Source organism: Ischnura elegans (assembly GCF_921293095.1).
Source record: "Ischnura elegans chromosome 13 unlocalized genomic scaffold, ioIscEleg1.1 SUPER_13_unloc_1, whole genome shotgun sequence".
Classification (NCBI taxonomy): Eukaryota; Metazoa; Arthropoda; class Insecta; order Odonata; family Coenagrionidae; genus Ischnura; species Ischnura elegans.
This window is the reverse complement of record NW_025791657.1, coordinates 15,390,053-15,413,138: the sequence shown is the minus strand read 5'-3', so window position 1 is coordinate 15,413,138 and position 23,086 is coordinate 15,390,053. Positions and strand designations below refer to the sequence as shown.

Here is a 23,086-nt window from a genome sequence, read left to right as displayed (position 1 = left end):
TTTTAATTTTTTTGTACTTAGTATATGTTGAGTGTCCTTGCTTCCATGAGCCTAACCACTTTTGCATCTGTTATGAGCGGTTTCAGTGGTTGCAGGTATTGGACAGGGAATGCAGGTAGCCAGTAAGCAGTTTATCGTGTAAGGAGAAGACAGTTGAAAAAGCAGAGCCAAATGTGACCGGGGAATGTCAGAGGCTCCTCCAGTGCAATGTTTTGTTACCGAAGAACAACTGGGTATCACAACTTTGCAATGAAGTCGAGTTTTCCATGTGCTGCCTTCATTGAATGTCAGGTGCAGGTCTAGGTGGATGTGCATTGCATTGAAGCCATTGCCGGTGAAGGAACACTCGCGGAATATTTGGTTGAGAGCACAAAGATCTTTGCTGTTGAGTTTCTGTGAATAGCGGCGTATGGATCAGGCAGTGAAATCTCCAATCGTTGTTGCAATAGACACACCTACAGCCTTTTTTACCTGGATATGTGGATGTGGTAGCTGTATGGAGCAAGAAAAGGCCAACACAATGACACTGTCGTAAGCCTTCTCCTAGTCATCTCGGAAAAAATGACAGTTTCGCGGAACATGGATGTCCTTTTCCATAAATTACGTATTTTCATGAAAAAGTTTGAACATATACAATACAAAGTCAATCAATTTCAGCTCAAGTAAAACTTTCTCCCTTGAAACTTGACTGAAACTACCTTGAAACTCACTGCCTTCCTTCTATGCTGAAACTGCATTGAAATTGAAACAAAACCAGTGGAGTTTGGAAGAGGGATGGCAGTGCAATTAAGAACTCCAGCTACTCCAATGAAACTCCCTTGGCCGACTAAACTGAAACTCCCTTGGCTAGCTACACTGAAACTCCCTTGGCTAGCTACACTGAAACTCCCTTGGCTACAAACTAGACTGAAACTCCCTTGGCCAGCTAGACTGAAACCCCATTGGATAGCTAAACAAGTTTGAACATGCACAATAAAAAAATCAAACAATTTCAGTTTACATGGTTATGTCCAGCAACATGTAATAAAAATATTAATTAATAATTAGTTACAAAAGATGTAGGCCTTAAGTGAACAGAATACTATTAAAACAAAGCTCTTACTAGAAAATAAATTATCACTGTGGATCAAATTTCTTTTGAGGGATTCGAACGAAGGATAACTTGGTTAATTAAGCTGGTTCCAGAGCGCCCATGGAGGAGTAGAGGCAAGGATGAAACCACAATGTCATATATATATATATGCGTGTAAAACCAGATAGCAGCCATACCATCATGACTTGAGGAAACTGACACTTTTAATAAATTGCAAATACAATAATGTTTTTATTAAAATTTCAATTTTAATACATTTTTGTTAAATGGCATTTAATTTTACAATTTTATTATATGTCCAAAAATAATATTTTATAATATTCTAAGAAAATATTATACCTAGATGTATTCTATACTTAGGCAAAATCTAAAAAACAGTTTCTAATGCAGTTGGGATCGATAAAACTGAGATACCAGGGAATCGTTGTAAATTATTCTGAAAATTAAATTCCCTGCATCTCTCAGAGGAATCACTTTTAAGTACTTGAATTGGTTGGCTAAGTTTTCAAAACAGATGCAGTTTATTGTCATTTGTTTAACACTGATAATTGCATCTTTAAAATAAGACACTTAACCCAAAACAACCAATCAAAAGGATATAGAGAAGAATATAGTAGCAGAAACATTCATGTCCGATCCTTAATTCAGGTGGCTGATGTAAGACTCCCCTTGTCAATCATACTTTATCACTTAATTGATCTCTAAAGATAAAAGTATTCTTGATATGCAGTCCAGAAAATTTAAATGATAGACTGACAAAGGATTGATTACAGTTAAATATCTACGATGATCTGCAAATGGAATATTTTTGTAGAAAAAAGGTTAAGAAACATGACGTTAATTTACCATTGAAAAATTGGTATAGTAAACATAATTGTATATCAACTTCTGTAACATATCTCTAAATACAAATTATCTATTCACTGCTGTAACAATATTTTTAAGTTATTGACACAATTAGAACAATTAAAAACCAGCAAACCTCCTTGCATTAATTCTTAATTCACAATAAGACATACATATTAAGGATTAAGAAGGGTATCTTAAAAAAGGAGAATAGACCTTCAGGAGACAGTTTTGAGTAAAAGTTACTAGTATACAGCCTCTTTCAGAGTCGTAAGTGGGCACCTTTCAATTTTTTGCTATAAAGCTACATCAAAGTACAAATTAGAAATCCATGACTTCTTCATGCATGCAGAGTCGTAAGTGGGCAGCCTTTCAATTTTTTGCTATAAAGCTACATCAAAGTACAAATTAGAAATCCATGACTTCTTCATGCATGCGCTACGATGTGTCGTGATCCCTATGGAATATTTCCTCAGCATAATGAAACACTTACAGCCACACATGGAGTACAGATTTTCTTAAGGTGAAATGAAAACAATTGTGAAGTCTAGAAGACCTATCCTTTCTGTGAGTATGTGTGACGCGTGCCTGTAAGTAATGAATCTGAGTGAACCAATTATACCAGTAGCTGGAAGAATTGTCTCTCACTTGTGTGTACGTAAATGCCTCACGAGGTCGCTCTTCCCAGAGAAAGATTTCCCACAATCGCTGCATGAATAGGGTTTCTTCTTTGTATGGGTGCGAAAGTGAAGGTCGAGGGTGATCTTCTGAGCAAAGGATTTGCTGCAGATTTCGCATGAGTAAGGTTTATCTCCTGTGTGCCTACGCATGTGTTTGGTAAGGTGAGAACCACGATTGAAAGATTTGTTGCAAACGCCACACGAATAAGGTCTTACTCCTGTGTGGATGCGATTGTGTGTGGTTAGGGCGGAACTGTGAGTAAAAGATTTGCAGCAAATGCTGCATGTAAAAGGTCTCTCACCCGTGTGTGTACGGATATGGACGTAGAGGGAGCTGCTCTGAGTGAAGGACTTGCAGCAGACACTGCAGGAATAAGGTTTATCTCCTGTGTGCACACGCATATGTTTGTTGAGGTTGCCACTCTGAGAGAAAGACTTATTGCAGACACTACAGGAATGAGGTTTATCTCCAGTGTGTACACGCAGGTGCTCCGTAAGGTTTGAACTGTGACTGAATGATTTACAGCAAAGTTTACATGAAAAGGGTTTGTCTCCTGTGTGCATACGCAAATGAGTGTTGAGGGAGTCTCTCCGAGAGAATGACTTATTGCAGACACTACAGGAATAAGGTTTGTCTCCTGTGTGTATACGCATGTGGCAGGTAAGGTTAGAGCTAAGAGTGAAGGACTTCCTGCAGATACTACAGGAATACGGTTTATCTGCTGTGTGTAAACGCACGTGCTGTGTAAGGTGATCACTACGACTGAAAGATTTACAGCATATTTTACATGTATATGGTCTCTCTTTTGTGTGAATACGCATATGAGTGTTGAGGGAGTCTCTCTGAGAGAATGACTTGTTGCAGGTGCCGCATGTAAAAGGTTTCTCTGTTGTATGTGTACCCATATGTCTACTGAGGTGGCCTCTCCGAGAGAATGACTTATTGCAGACACTACAGGAATAAGGCTTTTCCCCTGTGTGTATACGCATGTGATTGTTGAGAGTAGAAGATTTATTGAAACACTTATAACACACACTACATGTATAAGGCCTCCCTCTTGCTCTTGAACACTTTTCATTTTTGATGATTCCATCACAAGCGGAGGAATTTGAGGACACACACTCTAAAGATGGTTTAGGGTCTGCAACAAATCGTCTTCCTTTTTTAACCTTTCCTTTCCCCTGAGTTCCTCCAGAGATTTCCTCTGGGGGCATATTTCCTTTTTGCGTCGGCACTTGTCTTTTACTTTTCAAACCTTTTAAAATCACGGTGGTTTTTAACTCGCCAGAACGCACACTTTCCCCACCGGATACATTGGTTTTGAGAGACTCATCTTGCACCATAGATGACTCTGCATCAACGTCGATATTGCTGGCACCAAAATGAGTTTCAAGGTGTTTGATGAGCTCACTTTTGCAGCTGTATCCAAGTGTGCAATGGAAGCAATTATATGAATTATCGTTTGATTTTTGTTCCTTTACAGTATTTTTCGCCTCACAACTATTAAACTCATCCTTGTTCCCCATGGCTATCTCTGTGCAACTCCTCTTTTTACTGAGTCTGGTCATCCTAGTGCCATTAGGGATGATTGATACATCACAACCACTTCCACCCCTCCCAACAGACCTTGTGTCTCTGCCTTCACTGATGATGGATGCTTGTTTGTCCATCGTCAGGAATTGAGCAAGAGTTAACTTATCAGCAAGATCAGTTCCCCTTTTTTCCAAGTCTTCATTCATCACATTCCTTCATTCCCCTGCATCGGATGGTCCGCTCTCAGATTGAACGACTGTTACTGATGCTGAGATAGGAACACAGTCATCACCTAGAGGTTTCCCTAAACTTCTTTCCACCAGGCTGGGAGCCCTAGAAAAGAATTTTAATATTTTAATCACAAAACAAAGTTTTACTGCTCAAATTTATAAAAGCCCTTTGGTTAATAACCTAAACCATTTGATAGAAAGGAATATGCGTGTATTGCTTTCTATCAAAACTTTTATTTATTTCCATATCGAAAAGATACCTGCTTCAAAGAAACAAGATGGGCCAATGGAAAATGTGAGTTTAATGCTAAACTATTGTATTGAACTATTACAAAAAGACACCACAAATCGAAACCTGCATTAAGTTAGGTAACCAGATTTAGAAAAATGCGCCGCAATAGGAATGGTAAATGGTGTAAGCACAAAAGAGGAAAGGGGCAACATAGAGAATGGAGCACAAAATCAATCTTCCCAGGAACTAAGATCTGGATAGGATGAAATGATTGAGTAAAAAGCACAAACATCCAATATAGCACCTGTCAATAATACTGCTTCCAAGGGAAAGTAAAGAAATCGAAGGGATCTATGAAGTTTTGAGATTCTGTCATTCTTGTGAGATAAAGGTGAGAAAATACCTTTCTTTTGCTCAAATACCTTTTTTTTCAAATACCTTTCTTTCTCTGTACTACGCGGATATTTACTAACGATTCAAAGGAGTGCAGGATTAAAAAAAGTCAATTATTATTTCACAAGATTAAATGATCAATTATAGAGATTACAGCAAAATATATCATGCAGTCATATTCTGAAGTTCCTTCTGAGCCAATGCAGGGAATTGCAAGTCATCTAGTAGAGCACATTGTTTTGGAAACTGTTCATTGGTTTCTGAAATATACACCTAAGAAGCATATGAGTCCTGTTGCAGAAATGTCACATCCTACTCTCAATGAAATGGTCACTCTCTAGATATATTAAGGCCTTCATCTGGGATTCTTTTGGCCAGTGGTGATCACACAGTTCTCCGAAGAATATTTACTGGTTTAATCTCCATATTGTATGGAGAATAGGCACTTGGTAATCATAATGGTCATTTAAATAAAATAGCATGTAAACTGCTGTGGCCAAGATTCTACCGAGTGAGCAGTTGAGGTACTATGACCACCGTACTCCAGGAGAGTGATGCACATGACTGTGGCTCTTGGCTCATGAAGTATCCTTTCCTGAGAAGGTATCTCGTTTTTACACTTGAAGAAATTTTAATTAATAATCAGTTACGGTTAACTTTTCACTAATTGAAAAGCATTGCTCAGCTCGAAGGCAACATCAGAAAATGTTTCATCATGCCAGATTCTGAGCATAGGTATATGATTTAAATTGTAAATTATTGGTAGGCGATATTGGAGGCTGCGATAACCTTGTAGGCATCCCTCAGTCTTTCATGTAAGGAAAAAAAGTACGTCACATAAGTACCTAATCTTTGAATGAGACATTTTATTGCAGTTATTGTTATTGGAGCCTTAAATAACCCTCAGTCCTCCATATAAATATTAAAACCTATCTGACATGCCTTTCGCTTGCTTAAGAGATTAATACGTGCAACTCTGAGGTGGATGTATGGCTAAATGTTCTCTTCCTCCAATAGCAACGGTATTTTTTAATCCAAAATGCTTGAGCCTTGATATCTATAGATGACGATTCTTTTTATTATCAGTTACAGTACTTAATTTGCTCCTCATTTCAATGTTAAACAATTTTCCATCGCTTAACATCGTACAACGTGCCTTTTTTATATTAGTTTGTTTCCCGTATCTTGTTCAACCCCAGATAATATTGTGCATTCAAACTAATTATTTACAAAAATCGAATTCATAACCCTCAAATAAGAACATTGAAATTTAAATTCCACCATTTTCCCTTATTTACACAGTATGCCATATTGCGTAGCATAGGTATACCTCTGATGTTATCTGTTCCTACATTACAATGCACCCTTCAGATTCCTTGGGTCCCCATTCTGTGGTTTAAATATTCCCATATTGCCCTTGGTGATGGCCAGGAATCTTTCCTTTCAATGGGATAAAACAATATTTTCAGCAGTCACATAATCCTTGGTTGTAGAAAGGAAAATTATAAGAGGGACGTTGAGTACAAGCTTGTCCTGTCTCCTCTGCATCTCATCTAGAAAATTAGTTAAGCCTACCATACTGGTTCCGTCCCAGCCTTGAGGCTAGAATTGCACAGTTTGGCCAGAACCTCAGGCCAACCATACACGTTCAGTTTGGCCTCAAGGTCTAGACTGTTCAGTCCTGGACTGAAGGCCGAACTGACAGTGCGTTGCGATACCTTAAGGCGGATTGTCAGCTGGACAGCGGCCGGATAGGAAAACGGCCAACGATCCGCCTCAAGGAATCGCCATACATTGCCAGTTCTGCCTTCAGTCCGGGACTGTACAGTCCCGGCCTTGAGGCCAAAACTGAACGTGTATTGTGGGCCTTTTACTACATAATATGGATGGAGGGTATGCATATTGAGACGGGAGAAGATGTTGGAAACAGTTTTAAAGGGTAGAATGAGGGGTGAACGAGGAAGAATATAAGATTTTTCAAGGTTTATTCGGAAAGATGAGAGGGGGGACTCCCAGAATATTTTCCAAATACTCCATGGAAACATGCCTATCAGTAAAATACTTAAATGATAACCACCTATGTACACATGTAATGAGAACAAATATTATGAAATCAGGTATATAATAAGATTTCTATGAAATACATAATTTTGTAACTTCCCGGACAATGCCATTTTTTATCAACGGAAAAAATTACTATGCACTTTGGTAGTCAAGGGTTTGTTGACTTACCTTTTTGAGAGTTACTTTTACTTATGGCTGAGAATAAAAAACCTGAAGTAGAATAGTGGAACCTGGTTTTTATTTTTCCGGACTACTTGCCGATGCTTGTTCAGTTGTGCGAAGACCTAGTCTACGGATTGCTGCAATAATAATTTTTTATCTGGTTATGAACCCAGCAAGCATGAGTGCAAAGAAGTAAGCGAGTTGGTGAAAAGGGCAACTGCTTAAGCAAACGGTGATAAACTTTGGATACAAATCAGTCAGGTTTTGGATTGGAATAATTCGTAACTAAAAAAAAAAGAGCGACTGTCTGGAAAGCGGCAAAATCAAATGATGGATAGTGAGTCAGCCCAGGGCCCAGTTACCATGACAGATAAACTTGAGGGTCTGAACTATTATCAATCAATCAATCAATTTATTAGTCGTTAAATGATATAAATCACAATAGACATCGTCCAAAATAAAAAAATATATATATATACAATTGCAAATAATGAAGCGGATTACTACATGAAAAACAATGTAAAGTTCACATATTAAAATAATAATTGGCCCATTAGTCACAAAGACCTGTGAAGTCCCAAGACACGTATTCTTCAAAAGAATATAGGGGTTTCCTACGTAACCATTTCTGGATCGTTTTTTTAATTATTAGTGTATTTTAGTTCCACCTCTTTTGGCAGTATGTTGAATGCCTTAATAGCCATGTTTTTAAAATTGTTTTTGGACTTTGACAATCTATAGAAAGGTGTATCAAGGTCTTCTTTATGCCTGGTGTTCTGTGTGTGCACATCAGACCTACTAGTCATAATTGTAAGGCTGTCTTTGGCAAATTTTAAAAGCTCAAATATATAAAGAGAATACACAGTCATAATTCCTGACTGGAGGAAAAAAGGCTTGCAGTGGTCCATATACTTTAGATTGAAAAGTGACCTTATTGCTTTCTTTTGTAGCAATAGTACCTTATTTGCCTTGGGAGCATTACCCCACAATATAATCCCGTACCTGATGTGACTTTGAAAGTATGAGTAATATACATTCATCCATACTGCCTTAGATACAATGGGCTTTAATTTTCTAAGAAGATACAGAACTCTACTTATTTTATTGCAAATTTTATCAATGTGGGTATCCCATGACAGCCTCTGGTCTAAGTGAAAGCCCAGGACCTTGACTGACTCTACTTCGCTGTATGTTTCTTTAAGTGCAAAAGTGTATCTTAAGGTCTTGCTCTTCTTCAGGAATAGTTCATTGCCTTAGGAGTGGACATTAGGAGTGGACATTAAGCATGAAGGGGTTATTCTTAAAAGCTCAGTGTATTGAAGCCATCCAAGGGTTTGAAGAGTGGACAATTGAAGAGAACAGTGTGTTAGTCGCAGCAGATCTGCCGGGGTGAAATGGAGGAAAAGGCTGGATAACACATGTCTAGGACTCATCTATTGTAACGTTCAGATGACTTTTCTGGGGCATGTGAATGCCTGTGATAATGTTAAGGCAGCGTGGGAAGTGTTGGAGACCATGTGCATGAGTTATGGCTGCTCTGAACTATTCAGCTTCAACCGAACTATGTGGAACACACAGAAGGCCAAGGAGATGGGTATTTATCAATATGTTGCCATAATAAACGATTATCGTAGGAAAATCAAGAAATGTGGTATGGAGATTGACGATGATATGGTAGCTAATGTATGTCTAAACGGCCTTCCATCTGACTGGAAGTTCTTTGTCCAGAATTACCGGAAAGGGAAACTGACCTCAAAAGAAGTATTGGTTGACATGCTTGTGGAAGAGCAGAAGATGCTATGCATGTCAAGAGAGAATGAAGAGCTCAAATTAGAAGATAATAGTGATACAAATCAAGTTTACAAGGTCACAAAGGAATCAGAATTTTCTTAGCATGGAGTGAAAAGATTTAAAGGGAAAGGAAAGAATAAAGGTAAAGGTGGAAGAAAAATCCACCCTCCCGTCTGTTATGTGCGTGTAACAAAGAGACATCTATCTTTCCAGTGCCCTGATAAGAAACAAAATTCAATAGGGAAATTTCAGAATTTTGAATCTGTAAAGAAGCTTCTGTTGTCACAAGGGGATATAAGGTTTTGTGTACTCAGCAAGTAAAAGTATAGGAGGTGAGGGAATGTGGATACTAGACGGTGGAGCATCAGACCACATGACTAATAGGAAACATTTATTCATAAACCTTCGTCCTTTAATTGGTCAAGTTGCTGTGGGTGATGGATACACACTAGAAGTCAGAGGAATTGCCACCATAAAATTGGAGATCTCCAGTGAAAGTGGTGGATGTAATATAGATTTCCCAGATGTACTGTACATGCCTGACTTGAAGGATAATTTGTTCTCAAAAGGAGAGTTAGACAAGAAAGGAATCAGGTTCTCATGCTATCAAGGTGTAAATGAGATATCTGATGAAGGAGAAGTTTACTTTAAGGCATTTCTCATCAATAATTTGTTACATCACTACAGAGAGGGGAGTCACCATTGAAGATGTCAAGATTATTGCTTAGACTTAATGCCGCTATGCATAGTGAATGATCATGCTGAATGATCATGTGATCATTCTCAGAATCATGTGAGCAAAACAAAACATGTTCTAATTTTCACTGAGTGATCATGCGCATGAAGGTTCATTCACGAATTGTTCCGCCATACATGGTGAATAATTATGCGCATTATCATGCTGAATGATTATGCGAATGAAATCATTTGCCATGTATAGCGGCCTTAAGAAAGCATCCATAGTATCTACCATAATGTGGCATGATAGACTGGAGAATTTAAATGAAAATGATATGAAGAGAATTCTTTTGGATAAAAAATGTGGAATTAATCACTTCTAATGTGACACCTGTGATACTGGGAAAATGAAGAGGTTAAAATATCCAAACTTACAAAGAGGAGACACATACAAGGTCCTGAATAGAATCCATTCCGATGTTTCAGGTCCATTTTCACCCAAGACTATAAAAGGAGCTAAGTACTTTGTCACATTTATTGACAATTTTCCAAGGCATTCAATGGTCTAACTGTTGAAAAAGAAGTCTGAGGTATTTAAACGTTTCAAGAAATTTTAATGCAGAGTGGAGTGCCAGCATGATAGGAAAATTCAGGAACTCCAGCGTGACAATGGTGGAGAATACACAGATAACAAATTCTAGGTACACCTGGATGAGTGTGGAATCTTACATCCTTTCTCAGTGGCATATACTCCACAGCAAGATGGAGTATCTGAGAGGTACAACAAAACCATTCTGAATACAACAAGAATTAGTGATCAAATGTTTACTGATCAAATCTGGTCTTCATAAAAGATTTTGGGGAGAAGCTTTCATGACTGCTGTGTATCTGAGAAATTTGTTTCCTACCTCTGCACGAAATAGCAATATTCCAATGATTTTGTGGAAATGACGGAAAACAAAGGAGATAGATTATAACTATCCATGAGTTTTTGGATGCTAGGCATGGGTATGGCAGCCGAGAAGGACATGGGATGGAAAATTGAGTCCCAAAGGAGAAGAAAGCATCATGTTAGGATATGAAGAGGGCATCAAGGGATATAGACTTTGGAGTCTGAAAAAGAAGAAAGTAATAATCAGCAGAGATGTAAGGTACAATGGAACAAAATTTCCCTTCAAGATGAGCAGAGATGATATCAAGATCGCGGATCTAGACAAAGATGGCGAGCCAGATACAGGAGAAGAAATCGTGGATCATGGCTTTGTTTTCACAGGTGAAGGAAATGCTGAGGAGACTAAATAAAACCAAATTTAATGGCACCCAGTGGCGATTCCAGGTTTGACTCCAGTGGTCCCAAACTTAATTTAAGGGGGAGCAAAGCCTGAGATACCAGGGAGGGCAGTGCCTCGTGTTGCAGTTTTGGAGGATGTTGTCTAAGTTTTTTCCTTTCTCAGTGTCTTGGTGGTCTACCCCACAGGTACTTATTCAGAGGTACCAGAGACCACCCTTGAACCTGGTGAGGTACCAAGCCAATCCATTCCAAGGAGGTCAAAGTGTGTAAGGAAGCCAACATCTTGTCAAAGCTGTTGGAGATATAGTAACAGTTGATGTTTGTAAACAGTTTGTTATCACCATTGTTGTTCTAGTTTACGTGCATTTTTAAAGTAAAGAAAAATAAAAGGCTGAGCTACCGAAAAGAATAAGCTGCATTCTTTCTGGGGAAAAATCCAACTGGTTATGGGCCCAGAGGTTACGCAAGGATAAGAAGAACGCAGTAATAGAAAGTAAAATCGTGAAAGAAGAAAAAGAAACAGAATCCGGACAATTTAATTTTTCACGATGTCATCGGATGCTCATAGCGAAAAAATAACCGTCCAGTAGCTAAATGATAATAATTATCAAGCATGGAAATTCAAGATGAGAATGGTGCTAATAAGAGAAGGTACATGGAAAGTAGTTGATGAAGATAAACCAGAAAAATCCGAGGCGGGATGGAAAGGAAAGGACGAGAAAGCACAAAGTACCATATCCCTTAGTGTCGAGGATGGTCAGATAATACACATTTACAAGTGCAAAAGTGCCAGAGAAATGTGGTTAGAATTGCAAAAAGTGCATGAAAGGGCCAATTTAAGCAATAAATTGTATCTATTTCGAAAACTTTATCAATCAAAACTTAAAAAGCGTCAATTAATGCAAGAATATATAAAGTCAACATTAGAACTAATCGAACGTTTGCGGAGCATCGGAGAAAAAATTAAAGATTTTATTATAGCTGCTCTCTTGCTTAGTGGTTTGACAGATGAATATAGCACCCCAGTAACAGCCCTTGATACGCGTCCAGATGACGAACTCACATTAGAATACGTAAAAGGAAAACTGATTGATGAATTCACACGTAAGAAGGAGTCCAGAATATGCGATGAATCACGCAACCTGCAATTGGAGTCAGCTTAGAAAACATGAAAACCACATGAATCCAGATCGGAAAGAAGTAATTATAGAATGACTTGCGAGTGTTTCGTTTGCAAGAAACGGGGACATTTAAAGAAGGATTGCAGAATATGGAAAGCAAAAATGAAAGAGTTCAAAAAGGAAAAAGACAGTCACGAGGCGTGAGGTGCTACAGATGCCAGCCTGAACGCATCGTTTGCTACTGCGTTTTGTTCATGGTACGTAGATTTGGGCGCTACGAGCCACATGACAAATGATATTGACTTCTTTACAAGAATCCGTCGAAATAAAAATGGAAATGCAATCGTTTCCAATGGAGAATTCATTGCTATTGAAGGGACAGGTGAAGAATACCTCAATTGCAAGATATCACCGACAGAAATAAACAGGATACTATTGAAGGATGTTCTGTATGTACCTGATTTGCGAGGCAGCCTACTCTCGGTAAAGAAATTAGCTAAAGAAGGTAATGTGGTGACCTTCAAGGAGAATTACTGCATAATTGATAAGAAAAACACAATGCAAGCTGTGGGAAAGATTGATGGTGATATTTATAAATTATCATGTCAAGAAATGGCTAATTCTGCGAAGTTTGGGAATCACCGGAATTGTATTCATCTATGGCATAGGTGGCTTGGACATAGAGACCCAGTTGCAGTGAAAAGATTAATTGATGATAAACTTGCTATAGGAATAGAAATTGATAACTGCAATAAATTCTTGAGGTGTTGGGACTGTGTAAAAGGAAAATTAGCGAAGAAATCTTTTCCCAAAACAAGCAGTTATAAAGCTCAAAGACCCCTAGAACTCATTCACTCAGATATTTGTGGTCCAATGAGTACAGAAACTCCAGGGAAGAAAAGTTATTTTCTCACATTTATTGATGATTACTCTCGTTACACAACTGTATAACTGCTACGTTTAAAGGAAGAAGTGTCAATCAAAGTGGAAGAATATGTTCCAGCAGTTTCAACTACATTCGGTAGAAAACGGAAAATTCTGCGAACGGACAATGGCGGTGAATATATAGGAAAGAGAACTCAGGATATTTTAAAGAAAGAAGGAATTGAGTTTCAGACCACAGTGCCTTACAGCCCTGAGTAGAATGGAATAGCAGAAAGAAAGAATCGTTCTCTAGTTGAATCAGCTCGATGCATGCTGCTAGATGCGAATTTGCCAAAACAGTATAGGGGAGAAGCTATCATGACTGCATGCTATTTGCAAAATCGCTTGCCCAGTAAAGCCATTGATAAAACCCCATATGAGCTGTGGACTGCTGAAAAACCTGATCTTCAGCATATACGAGTATTTGGAAGCAAAGCTTATGCTTATCTTCTCGAAGAAAAATGGAGCCAGTGGGATTCACGTGCTCAAAAAGGAATTATGGTAGGATATAATGAAATGTCCAAAGGTTACAGGATCCTACAACCCAGTACGAATAGAATTATCATCAGCAGAATTGTAGTATTTGATGAAAATGTTACAGATAAAGAGGAATTATTCAAGGATATCGACCTAGAATCATCTGAGCGTTCTACATACCAGGATACCAGGATGATAGGTTGATGAGAGAAAGAGAAATACCAGTCACCAAGATAGATGATAACACCAAACTGGAAATGGACAGAACAGATCAGCCAGTTCGAAAATCAACAAGAGAATGCAAGGGGGTGCCACCAAAATGGTTATCATACACTGTTAAAATTAACCCAAAACCCGATCCAGAGTCTTTAGAAGAGGTAATGGAATGGCCTGCAAATGAAAGAGAGGAGTGGATGAAAGCCGCTGATGAAGAAATAAAATCTCTCTAAGAAAATAATACATGGATTTTAACTAAATTGACTGAAGGAAAACATGCCATTGGATGCAAATGGGCGTTCAAAACAAAATATTATTCAAATGGAGATATTTTTCGACGAAAAGGAAGACTTGTTGCAAAAGGTTACTCTAAAAAATATGGAGAAGACTACGATTGAACCTTTGCACCAGTTGTAAGACAAAGCACCTTTAGAGTCCTTATGAGCATAGCAGCAGTAGGAAGGCTGTTTGTCCGACATTTTGATGTGAAAACAGCATTTCTTAATGGCGACATCGAACAAGAATTATACATGAAACAACCACCGGGCTACACAAAAACCACTGAAGATAAGCTAGTTTGCAAGCTTCAAAAATCAATATATGGACTGAAGCAGTCAGCAAGAGCTTGGAATGTCAAAATAAATGATGTTTTGCTTGAAAAAGGATTTCAGCGCAGCCTAGCAGATCCATGTCTTTATACGAAGAATGAAAATGAGAAAAGGATGTATATTCTGATTTATGTAGATGACCTGATTATAATTCATGATAATGAAGATAAAATTAAGGAACTAAGACAAATGTTGAATCATCACTTTGAAGTAAAAGATTTGGGAGATGAAACTAACTATTTAGGAATACAAATCCAGAGAAAAGAGGATGGAAGTTTTCAGTTAAATCAGAAATCCAAAATATGTAGATGGAACATTGAAAAAGTTCGGGATGGAAGATGCAAAAGGTGTATCTATACCGATGGATCCTGAATACCCCAAATTGAAAGGAGAGAATGATGCCTTGCCAAATAATGGCAAATATAGGGAAGCAGTCGGGGCACTTCTGTATATTTCAACAACCACTAGACCAGATATTTCTGGAGCAATGTGTATTCTCTGCAGATGGGTTAGTAATCCCAGACAGCGAGATTTGGAAGCTTTAACGAAACTAATGCATTATCTCAAGCAAACCAGTGATATGGCATTGAATATTTATGCCTGTGAAGATCTTAAATTGACTGGATATGTAGATGCCGACTAGAGTGGAGATATACAAGATAGGAAATCGACAAGTGCATATATTTTTAAGTTGGGAAACAGTGCAATTTCCTGGTCCAGCAGGAAGCAGTCTTCTGTCGCTCAGTCTACAACAGAGGCTGAGTATGTTTCTGCAGCATCTGCCAGTCAGGAAGGTGTTTGGCTACGACAATTACTGCATGATCTGGGGGAGGTGCAGAATGAACCAATAATAATATATGAAGACAACCAGGGATGCATAAAAATAGCTTCAAATGAAAAATTTAGAGCCAGAACGAAGCAAATCGATGTCTGGCACCATTTTATAAGAGATTTAATGAAAAAGAATGTTATTCAGCTTGTCTACTGCAGGAGTGAGGACATGGTTGCTGATGCACTGACGAAGCCACTTCCAAAAATAAAATTTGAAGAATTAAGGAATGGAATGGGCCTGATGACATAAACTGTTAAGTGGGGGTGTTGGAGATATAATAACAGTTGATGTTTGTAAACAGTTTGTCATCACCATTGTTGTTCTAGTTTACGTGCATTTCTAAAGTAAAGAAAAATAAAAGGCTGAGCTACCGAAAAGAATAAGCTGCATTCTTTCTGCGCAAAATCCAACTAAAGCTCATGCAAGTATTGAGTGTACTTCCATCCCAGGGAGAGAAAGAGGCTATAAAGATGAAATATTCTGAGTTTTGGAAACAGGCAATGCAAGAAGAAGCAAAAGTTTTGTCAGACCAAGGGACATGGGAAATAGAGCCAAGACCAGAGGGATTAAATATTATAGGTTCAAATGGGTCTTTGCCTTGAAATGCAATGATAAAGGGGAAATTATTAAGTTCAAGTCTGGGTAAGTTGCACAGGGATATGGTCAAATTCGTTGAGTTGATTACCATGACACATTTGGTCCTGTCGTGCAAAAGAAAATTCTGAGGCTTCTTATAGCTATTGCTGTGGAGACAGATTTAGAAATGGATCAGTGGGATATCGTGGGGACGTACTTAAAAGTAAACTAGAATAGGTTGTGTACATGAAGATACCAAAATATCTCGGAGAGAATATAACGGTTAATAGAAAGTTTTATGTATGTATGTATGTAAAACAAGAGTATATATGGTTTAAAGCAATCAGTTAGAAATTGGTGTTTGCATCTAAGCTCAATTTTGTCTGTGTATGGGTTAAAACAGTCTTTAAGTGATCCATGTATTTTTAGCATGTTTGATTTTAAAATATGGGTTTATGTTGACATGTTGCTTGTCGGAACAAATGACAAGATATCACAGATTTAGTTATCTAGGTAAGCAAGTACGAGACAAGGATATTGGTTCAGCCCATTATATTTTGTCCATAAGAATACAGAGACCTGAAAGAAGTTTGGTATACATTGATCAGGAGAATTATATAAAATATATGTTAGAAGAATTCAGCAAGATAGTCATGGGGTGAATACTCCTTTACCAGTAGATTTTCAAGAGAGAGATGTAGAAAACCAAATAAGCAATTATTTGTATTGAAAAGTCACAGGTTGCTGATGACATTTGTCTAGAAATACAAGACCAGACATTAACTATGCAGTGTGTATTTTAAGGCAGTATATGGAACAGCCATATCAAACTGATTGGAAAAATGTCAAGCATATGCTTAGATTTTTGTCCAAGACTAGAGGTTATACTTTTATCAAAAAATGTCAAAAGTAAAATTAATACATACTCTGATGCAGACTGGGCAGGCAGTAGAGGTTATTTTAAGTCCATTACAGGATATCGCATTTCTTCAGCAGGGACTCCTGGTGAGCCAGGAAGCAGAAATTCATGGCAACCTCATCAACTCATGCAGAGTATACTGCATTGCATGAGTAGGTAACTGAAATAGAATGGTTATCAGAGTTGTTAATAGAAATTAATCAAGGATGTTTAATGCCTAAACGTTGTGTTATGCATTGTGAAAACGAGAGTTCCATTGCCATTGCCAAGAATGATGTTATTACTGAAGTAGACAAATATTTGTTGTTAAATACCATTTCATCATGGAACAAGTAAAAGAGAAAATGGTGTATTTTATACATGTATAAGACAAGACAAGAAATTCATATGGCACCTTAAACTAATGGAAGTATATTCTGATAATTCCATTTGAAATTTAGCAGTAACAAAGCATCATGAATATTCCATTATATTCTTTAATTTTATTTCCAATTTATTAGACGGTAATCATGTTCCATTGGAATAATAATTCAGTGGCGAATGAAGCATTAAATGGCATAAGACATGATCCATCATGTTCTGCAAAGAGATTTCCAAAAAGTTACGGAAGACGAGTGAAACGAAGCATCTACATTTAATTAAAAGGTATAATTTAGGTGATGATGCATTGACGCACTCTTAAGTGACCACACGCCAAAACTTGATAGGAAGAAATAGTCATAGGCTCTGTTCTATAACTATGAATGCTGTCAGTGGATGACTTTTGTAGAAGAAAATTTACCAAAAGGGGGAAAATTCACTTGGAATTCTTCCATGATATAGCAACAAGTTGCATACTAAGATATAGTTGCTAATGGCTAGCAATGCATAATTCAGGGAAAAGAAGGAAAGCAGGGTGAAACATTTTACAAAAAAACATCCTGAGCTAGATACGCAGTCTGATTAAGAAATGCTGGACTTTGTTTTGAGTACCACAAGGGAATGCCCCTAAATTAATTTCTCATTCATGCATCAAAAACTACAAATAAAAGATAAGTAAGTAATAACCTGAAACTGAAACCAACGCTTTGTCCACTCAAACCAACCGCAGTGTCCTGCACTCGGAAGATACTGACATGCAGATGATGAATAAAGATTTATCAGCGTTTTACTAAGGTCAAATGTATGGAAGAAAGGATACAGCAAGAGAAATACCTTTTTTTAACAGAAGGTAACAGGAATTCAATCTTTCCTAAAACGATGAAAAACTTTGATTAATATTGGGTGGAATTCGAAGCAATATTGCCTTATTAGAGAATTATATGGTAAACATTTCATAAATATGGCAATCATTCAAGAAACACAGGGAAAAACCAAGAATAATATGGGAGATTCACATGTTATGAACATCCCCAATAACAGCACTAAAAGTAGCAATCTGAACAAAGGGATATAAGCACTTCATGATGCCTATTACAGGGAGGGTTAACAGGACTCGAAAAGGATATCCACAAGCAAAAAATAATCAGGCTATTTAAAAAATGAGCATCCCTCAATAGTCAGCAATAATGAAGAGTTACGAAAAAATGAAAATACACATTTCATGATGGCTATAAAAGAGAGGGTCTGTCATAACTCAAAAAGCAAACTCACAATTATAGTACAAGGAGGCATCTTCAAAGGAAATGTTATGATAATCCAGAAATAATCAGCAATAAAAGAAGCATACTGAACAAATAGAAATAAGAAGTAGATGATTGCAATTAAAAAGAGCGTCTACAGTCCATATCACTCAAAAAGCAAACTTGCTCGAAGAAGGTAGTAGGAATTCTTCTTGCCCGTATTTCCTTTTTAGGGAAGTATTCAGCATATGCCATGACTATTCCCCGATACTAAGCAGTAAAAAAGCTTTCTGAATAAATGAAAATAGGAACTTAATCAGCACCAGTAAAGGAAATTCACACGCACAGCACAGTAAGGCAGCTTATAAGCATATGTCATGGTGTTCCCCATTACTATAGGTAATGAAAGAGTTATAGTTTTTAAAGAGAGCCCATCAGAACTCAAAAAGCAAACTCATAAGAAAATTAGAAGCAGGCAGCTTTAAAGGATATATAATATGCATCTAGCAATAACCAGCACTGAAAGGATTATGAACCAAAGAACATAGGTACTTAATCAAGGCATTTAAAGTGAGCATCTACAGTCTATATAACACTCGAAAAAAATAATCACAAGCGTGAATTAATAAAGTAGCTACAAAGGAAATTTTATGATAACCCCCCAAAACTAAAACAAGCATGACAGTCAAATAAAAGAACGTGTTTCATGATGGCACGGAAGGAGAGTGTTTAACAGCACTCGAAAATATAATTCAAAAGCACAATGAAATAGGACAGCTTTAAAGCATATGTGATCAGCATTCCCAACTACTTTGTACTAAAATAAACTGATATAACCAAATGGAATTATGCACTTTATTATGGTGTTTAGAGATATAAATCATCAGCACTAAAAAACATGATCACTGTCACATAGAAATACGAGATAGTGATAGGAAATTTCAAGGGATTCCACAAATACTCAGCACTACAAAGATATGGAAATAGGAAATTGATGAGATCGTCTAACAGCACTACAAAAGCAAACTCACAAGAAAAAACAATTGGACAGCTTCAAAGCAACACGAGTATCCGCCAATGTCCAGCAATAAAAGAAACAGTAAGAGCACATGTAAAGAGATACATACTTCATGATTGCTATCACAAAGGGCGTCAATGAACACTCAGATAATTTACCAGCATTGCACAGGATTTTCAACGTAGGAAACATAGAATCAGTCAACCATCACCCTGAATAGTTTACGATGCACGTACGAAATTGTGCAGAACAACGATGCTCTACATAGAATGTTGATACATTAGGCCGGACATAAAAAATTTATATTTTCGTTTTTGATAAGCAAACTTCAGTGCTACCTCATTCTAAACCGGTATGTCCCACATAAATTTGTCGACGTAGCAATAACTTTTTTGGAACAAACGGATATCTACATTCAAAACAAGAAATCATTTTTATTCTATTTTTGTTACCACATCCGAGAAAAGAACTTATGTTTTCACAAACATGTAAATTATAAACAGTAGAGTCAAATTAGAAATTGCTAGTGGATTGCGAAGTTTATGTTCAATTGCATTTGTCAAAAGTAGAGGTGTCCTGCCTTCACACTCATGATCACATTATGTTTTCGCTAAACTCCCCTTAGATTATACAAAGACAAAACTCACAAGTATTGATATTTTTTGATGCTTACATTGCGAGAGTGAAATATTTCAGAGACACTGTCAGAGAAGAATGTGAAACAGGAATCATAACGAAAGGCATTTCGCACAAATGGCATTGTTACCATTCATAGGATATTAAATCACTAAAGATAAATGGATGGTATCTTGGTTTATTTACCTGGGGACATTTCGAAAACATTATCACATTACGAAAGAGACGCAGAACACAGAAATGTTTTTACTTTGTGTAGATTATATAGAGTTGACTTTCAAACAAAAAGTAAACTTGGTGCATGAGAAACTATATTCATGATGTTTTTATTATGTTTGGATATGATATGAATTTCATGAGAATGCAAGATGATCTAATAATTTCTTCGAATCATAACGGGAAACGAAGGATCTAGTACCAACACAAGATCTATTAAGGTAATACGCAGGATAACTTAAATCTTTTTAAAGGACTACAAAATCACATTAAAATAAATATAGCTTAACCACAAACTTGTTTACAAACATGTATCTACTAACCTCGATTAGAAGGAAGTCCGGCATCAAAATTAATTCACGAAAAATGTTTAAGAATGAGAACACTACCTCTTAAAGTACAAAAAATACAGAATTTACTATTTAACGGGATAAACACAACCATGGAGAATACATTGCATTACATGTCACGTAGTAATCATGAACGCAGGCTCAGAATGTGCTTCCGCTCATACACTAATCGAACGGTCGTTACTCGACGTTATCGACTCAATAGTCGAACTCCATACACATCGATATCAAAATTCGCGAGGCGGTAATTTTGGAAAGGATATACGATGATCAGGTCAAAGTCATGGTTTTTTTCTCTTTAACGATAAAATGACGTCTTAGTTATGAAAATGCACTAAAATTTAATCTTGCTGTGATAAAAACAGCTCCCAGGTGAACAAAAGACAGACTTGGTGCTAACATTTGTTTAGCTCCGAATCCATGGGCGAACCAAGAATCAAAACTGGGGAAGGGTGGAGACCAGCTGTCGTCGATCAAGTTTGTAACTTTTTTTTGTACAGAAAAGGCCAATGAAACCAAAATTTTAAGGAAATTATGACAGCAATTTTTTAGCTTTTATAATTATTTGCCAGAAAAATAATGATTTTTTTGTAGTTCCATGTCTTAAACTAATAAAATTTTTCTTCTTAAGGAACATTTGTTCATACCTTTTGTTATGAACAAAATTTATTTTCACTTCTAGGGTGGGGGAGCAGTTACCCCTCCTGCCACCCGCTGATACGCCCATGTCCGAATTTGCTACCATTTACAACAATTATGCATTTTATAATCATCCGCTTAAAAATTCAAAACTGTGTTTGCTAAGCATCCGTAAGGGCAAACATATCTATTCGACGTAGGCTATAAACTTTAATAAGTTAATTTTTTCTCATACCCATAGTTACCCTAAGCCTTACTTAAAATCATAAAAGTTTTCTAGATGGTTGGAAATCCCTTATTTTTTTCTTCATAAATGTTTAATTGGGCAGGTACGTATTTTAGGCTGAATACAAATCTATTTTCATGTAATTCAGTAAGGAACACACGGTCATAAGTGATGTATTCTCTAAATAAATATTTAAATACATTAGAAATTATTAATACAAAGTTATCTCCGGCACCAGTAAGCAAGTTATGATAGTACTAAGTAGTTAGATTTTCCTTCTTCAAAAACATGCCATTAGTATCTTTCCCCCACAAAGAAACCTTTTACCTTTAAGTCACCATTTCTGTCGGAACCCTCATCTCAAATACAAGCAGTCCCTAAGCCATTCTTATGAGATTGTGTTTAGTAATTTTTCCGTAGCGCTCAAGTCATCCAAAGAACTTCAGATATTTAAAAGCAATCTCGCAGACAATTTGTTATTCAATGCAATCGAATGATGGCTGAATGAATTAAATGAATGACGTTAATATTCATTCGGTCTTTTGCCTATCAGCTCGACTTTACCATTGTGTATCTCCAGCTTTATCTTATTAATTGTTTTTTGATTTAATGAATATTAATGACTACATTATTTTTAACATTTTCGTGCGTCCCTAATATGCCTCTGCTAATTGCTGGAAAAATAAAACTAGAACTTATGAAAGAAACGATGAGGCATAAGAAGTCACAGTCAGATGGCATTGACGCAATTAGTAAATGACCTCAACAGTGTAAATACGACGATGCTATGTGATTTTTCTTTTTATTCACTGCACCATTCACATCGCATGAGCCATATTGGCTTTCTTTATGCCAGTGGCGTAGCCAGCGGGGATAGGGGGGGAGCCGTTGGGTAAGGTCCCCTCCTGAAATATATAATCTTAATTATTTTACTTCATAAATGGAAACAAAACATTGAAAATCATGCATTTACTAAATATTCCATTAACAATTGAGGTTTTCTCGATTGAGAAAAGTGTTAAAATTAGTTTAAAACCCATTACTTACAATTAGTACACTGTTTTTCGAAAATTTCCCCCCTGATTTTGGACCCCCCCTTCCCGAACTAAATTCCTGGCCACACCACTGCTTTCTGTAGCTTGATTTTCCAACAAGAATCTATGAAGAACACTAAATAAAAAATGTATGAAATACTCTTCATGCAAAATAATGAAATCCACCATCAATTTCAACTAATCCCATTTTCATTTGTATGCAAACACAAAGGAAGCCTCGACAATACAGACTCATACTTCAATTCATAGGCGTACCCAGCAAGAGGCAGGGGGGCAGCTGCCCTTCCCCCTAGAAGTAAAAGTCGCAAATGTCTTCTGTACTGAATTGAAACGAAAGTATTCAACAAATTTCCTTTAACCCACAAAATACAATATGTATTTGTATTTATAAGATAAGTAACTAAAATAAAACTATTTTTTAAATAACCTCATAAACTAATAAAACGCTGTTATAATTTTCTTAAAATGTTTCTGCCATTCTCCTTTTCCATGCTAAAATGTCACAACTTGGCTTCCCCCCCCCCCAAAGTCATGGTCCTGGGTACATCCTTGGATGTAAAATAAGTCATACAGGGGCTAAGATAGTAATTTTTGTGAATAAATTATATAGGTTCCTTCGTTGATTACATTAAATTTAAATTTTATCAAGCCTGGAAAACGGCCCTGCTCAATTAAACA

General features: G+C 37.0%; 2 protein-coding genes across 2 annotated transcripts; one reads left to right on the top strand and one right to left on the bottom strand.

Annotated features, from left to right (window-relative positions):
- Positions 1-1,603: 1,603 nt before the first annotated feature.
- Positions 1,604-20,617, bottom strand: LOC124172186 (zinc finger protein 2 homolog). The gene is made up of 3 exons (XM_046551605.1): positions 20,462-20,617; positions 16,675-16,827; positions 1,604-4,486 (listed from the first exon to the last, which is right to left on the bottom strand). The coding sequence occupies exon 3, from the start codon at positions 4,357-4,359 to the stop codon at positions 2,584-2,586; it is 1,776 nt and encodes a 591-aa protein (XP_046407561.1). The 5' UTR covers positions 4,360-4,486; positions 16,675-16,827; positions 20,462-20,617; the 3' UTR covers positions 1,604-2,583.
- LOC124172103 lies at positions 9,366-9,731 on the top strand. The gene has a single exon (XM_046551509.1). The coding sequence runs from the start codon at positions 9,366-9,368 to the stop codon at positions 9,729-9,731; it is 366 nt and encodes a 121-aa protein (XP_046407465.1).
- Positions 20,618-23,086: the final 2,469 nt, after the last annotated feature.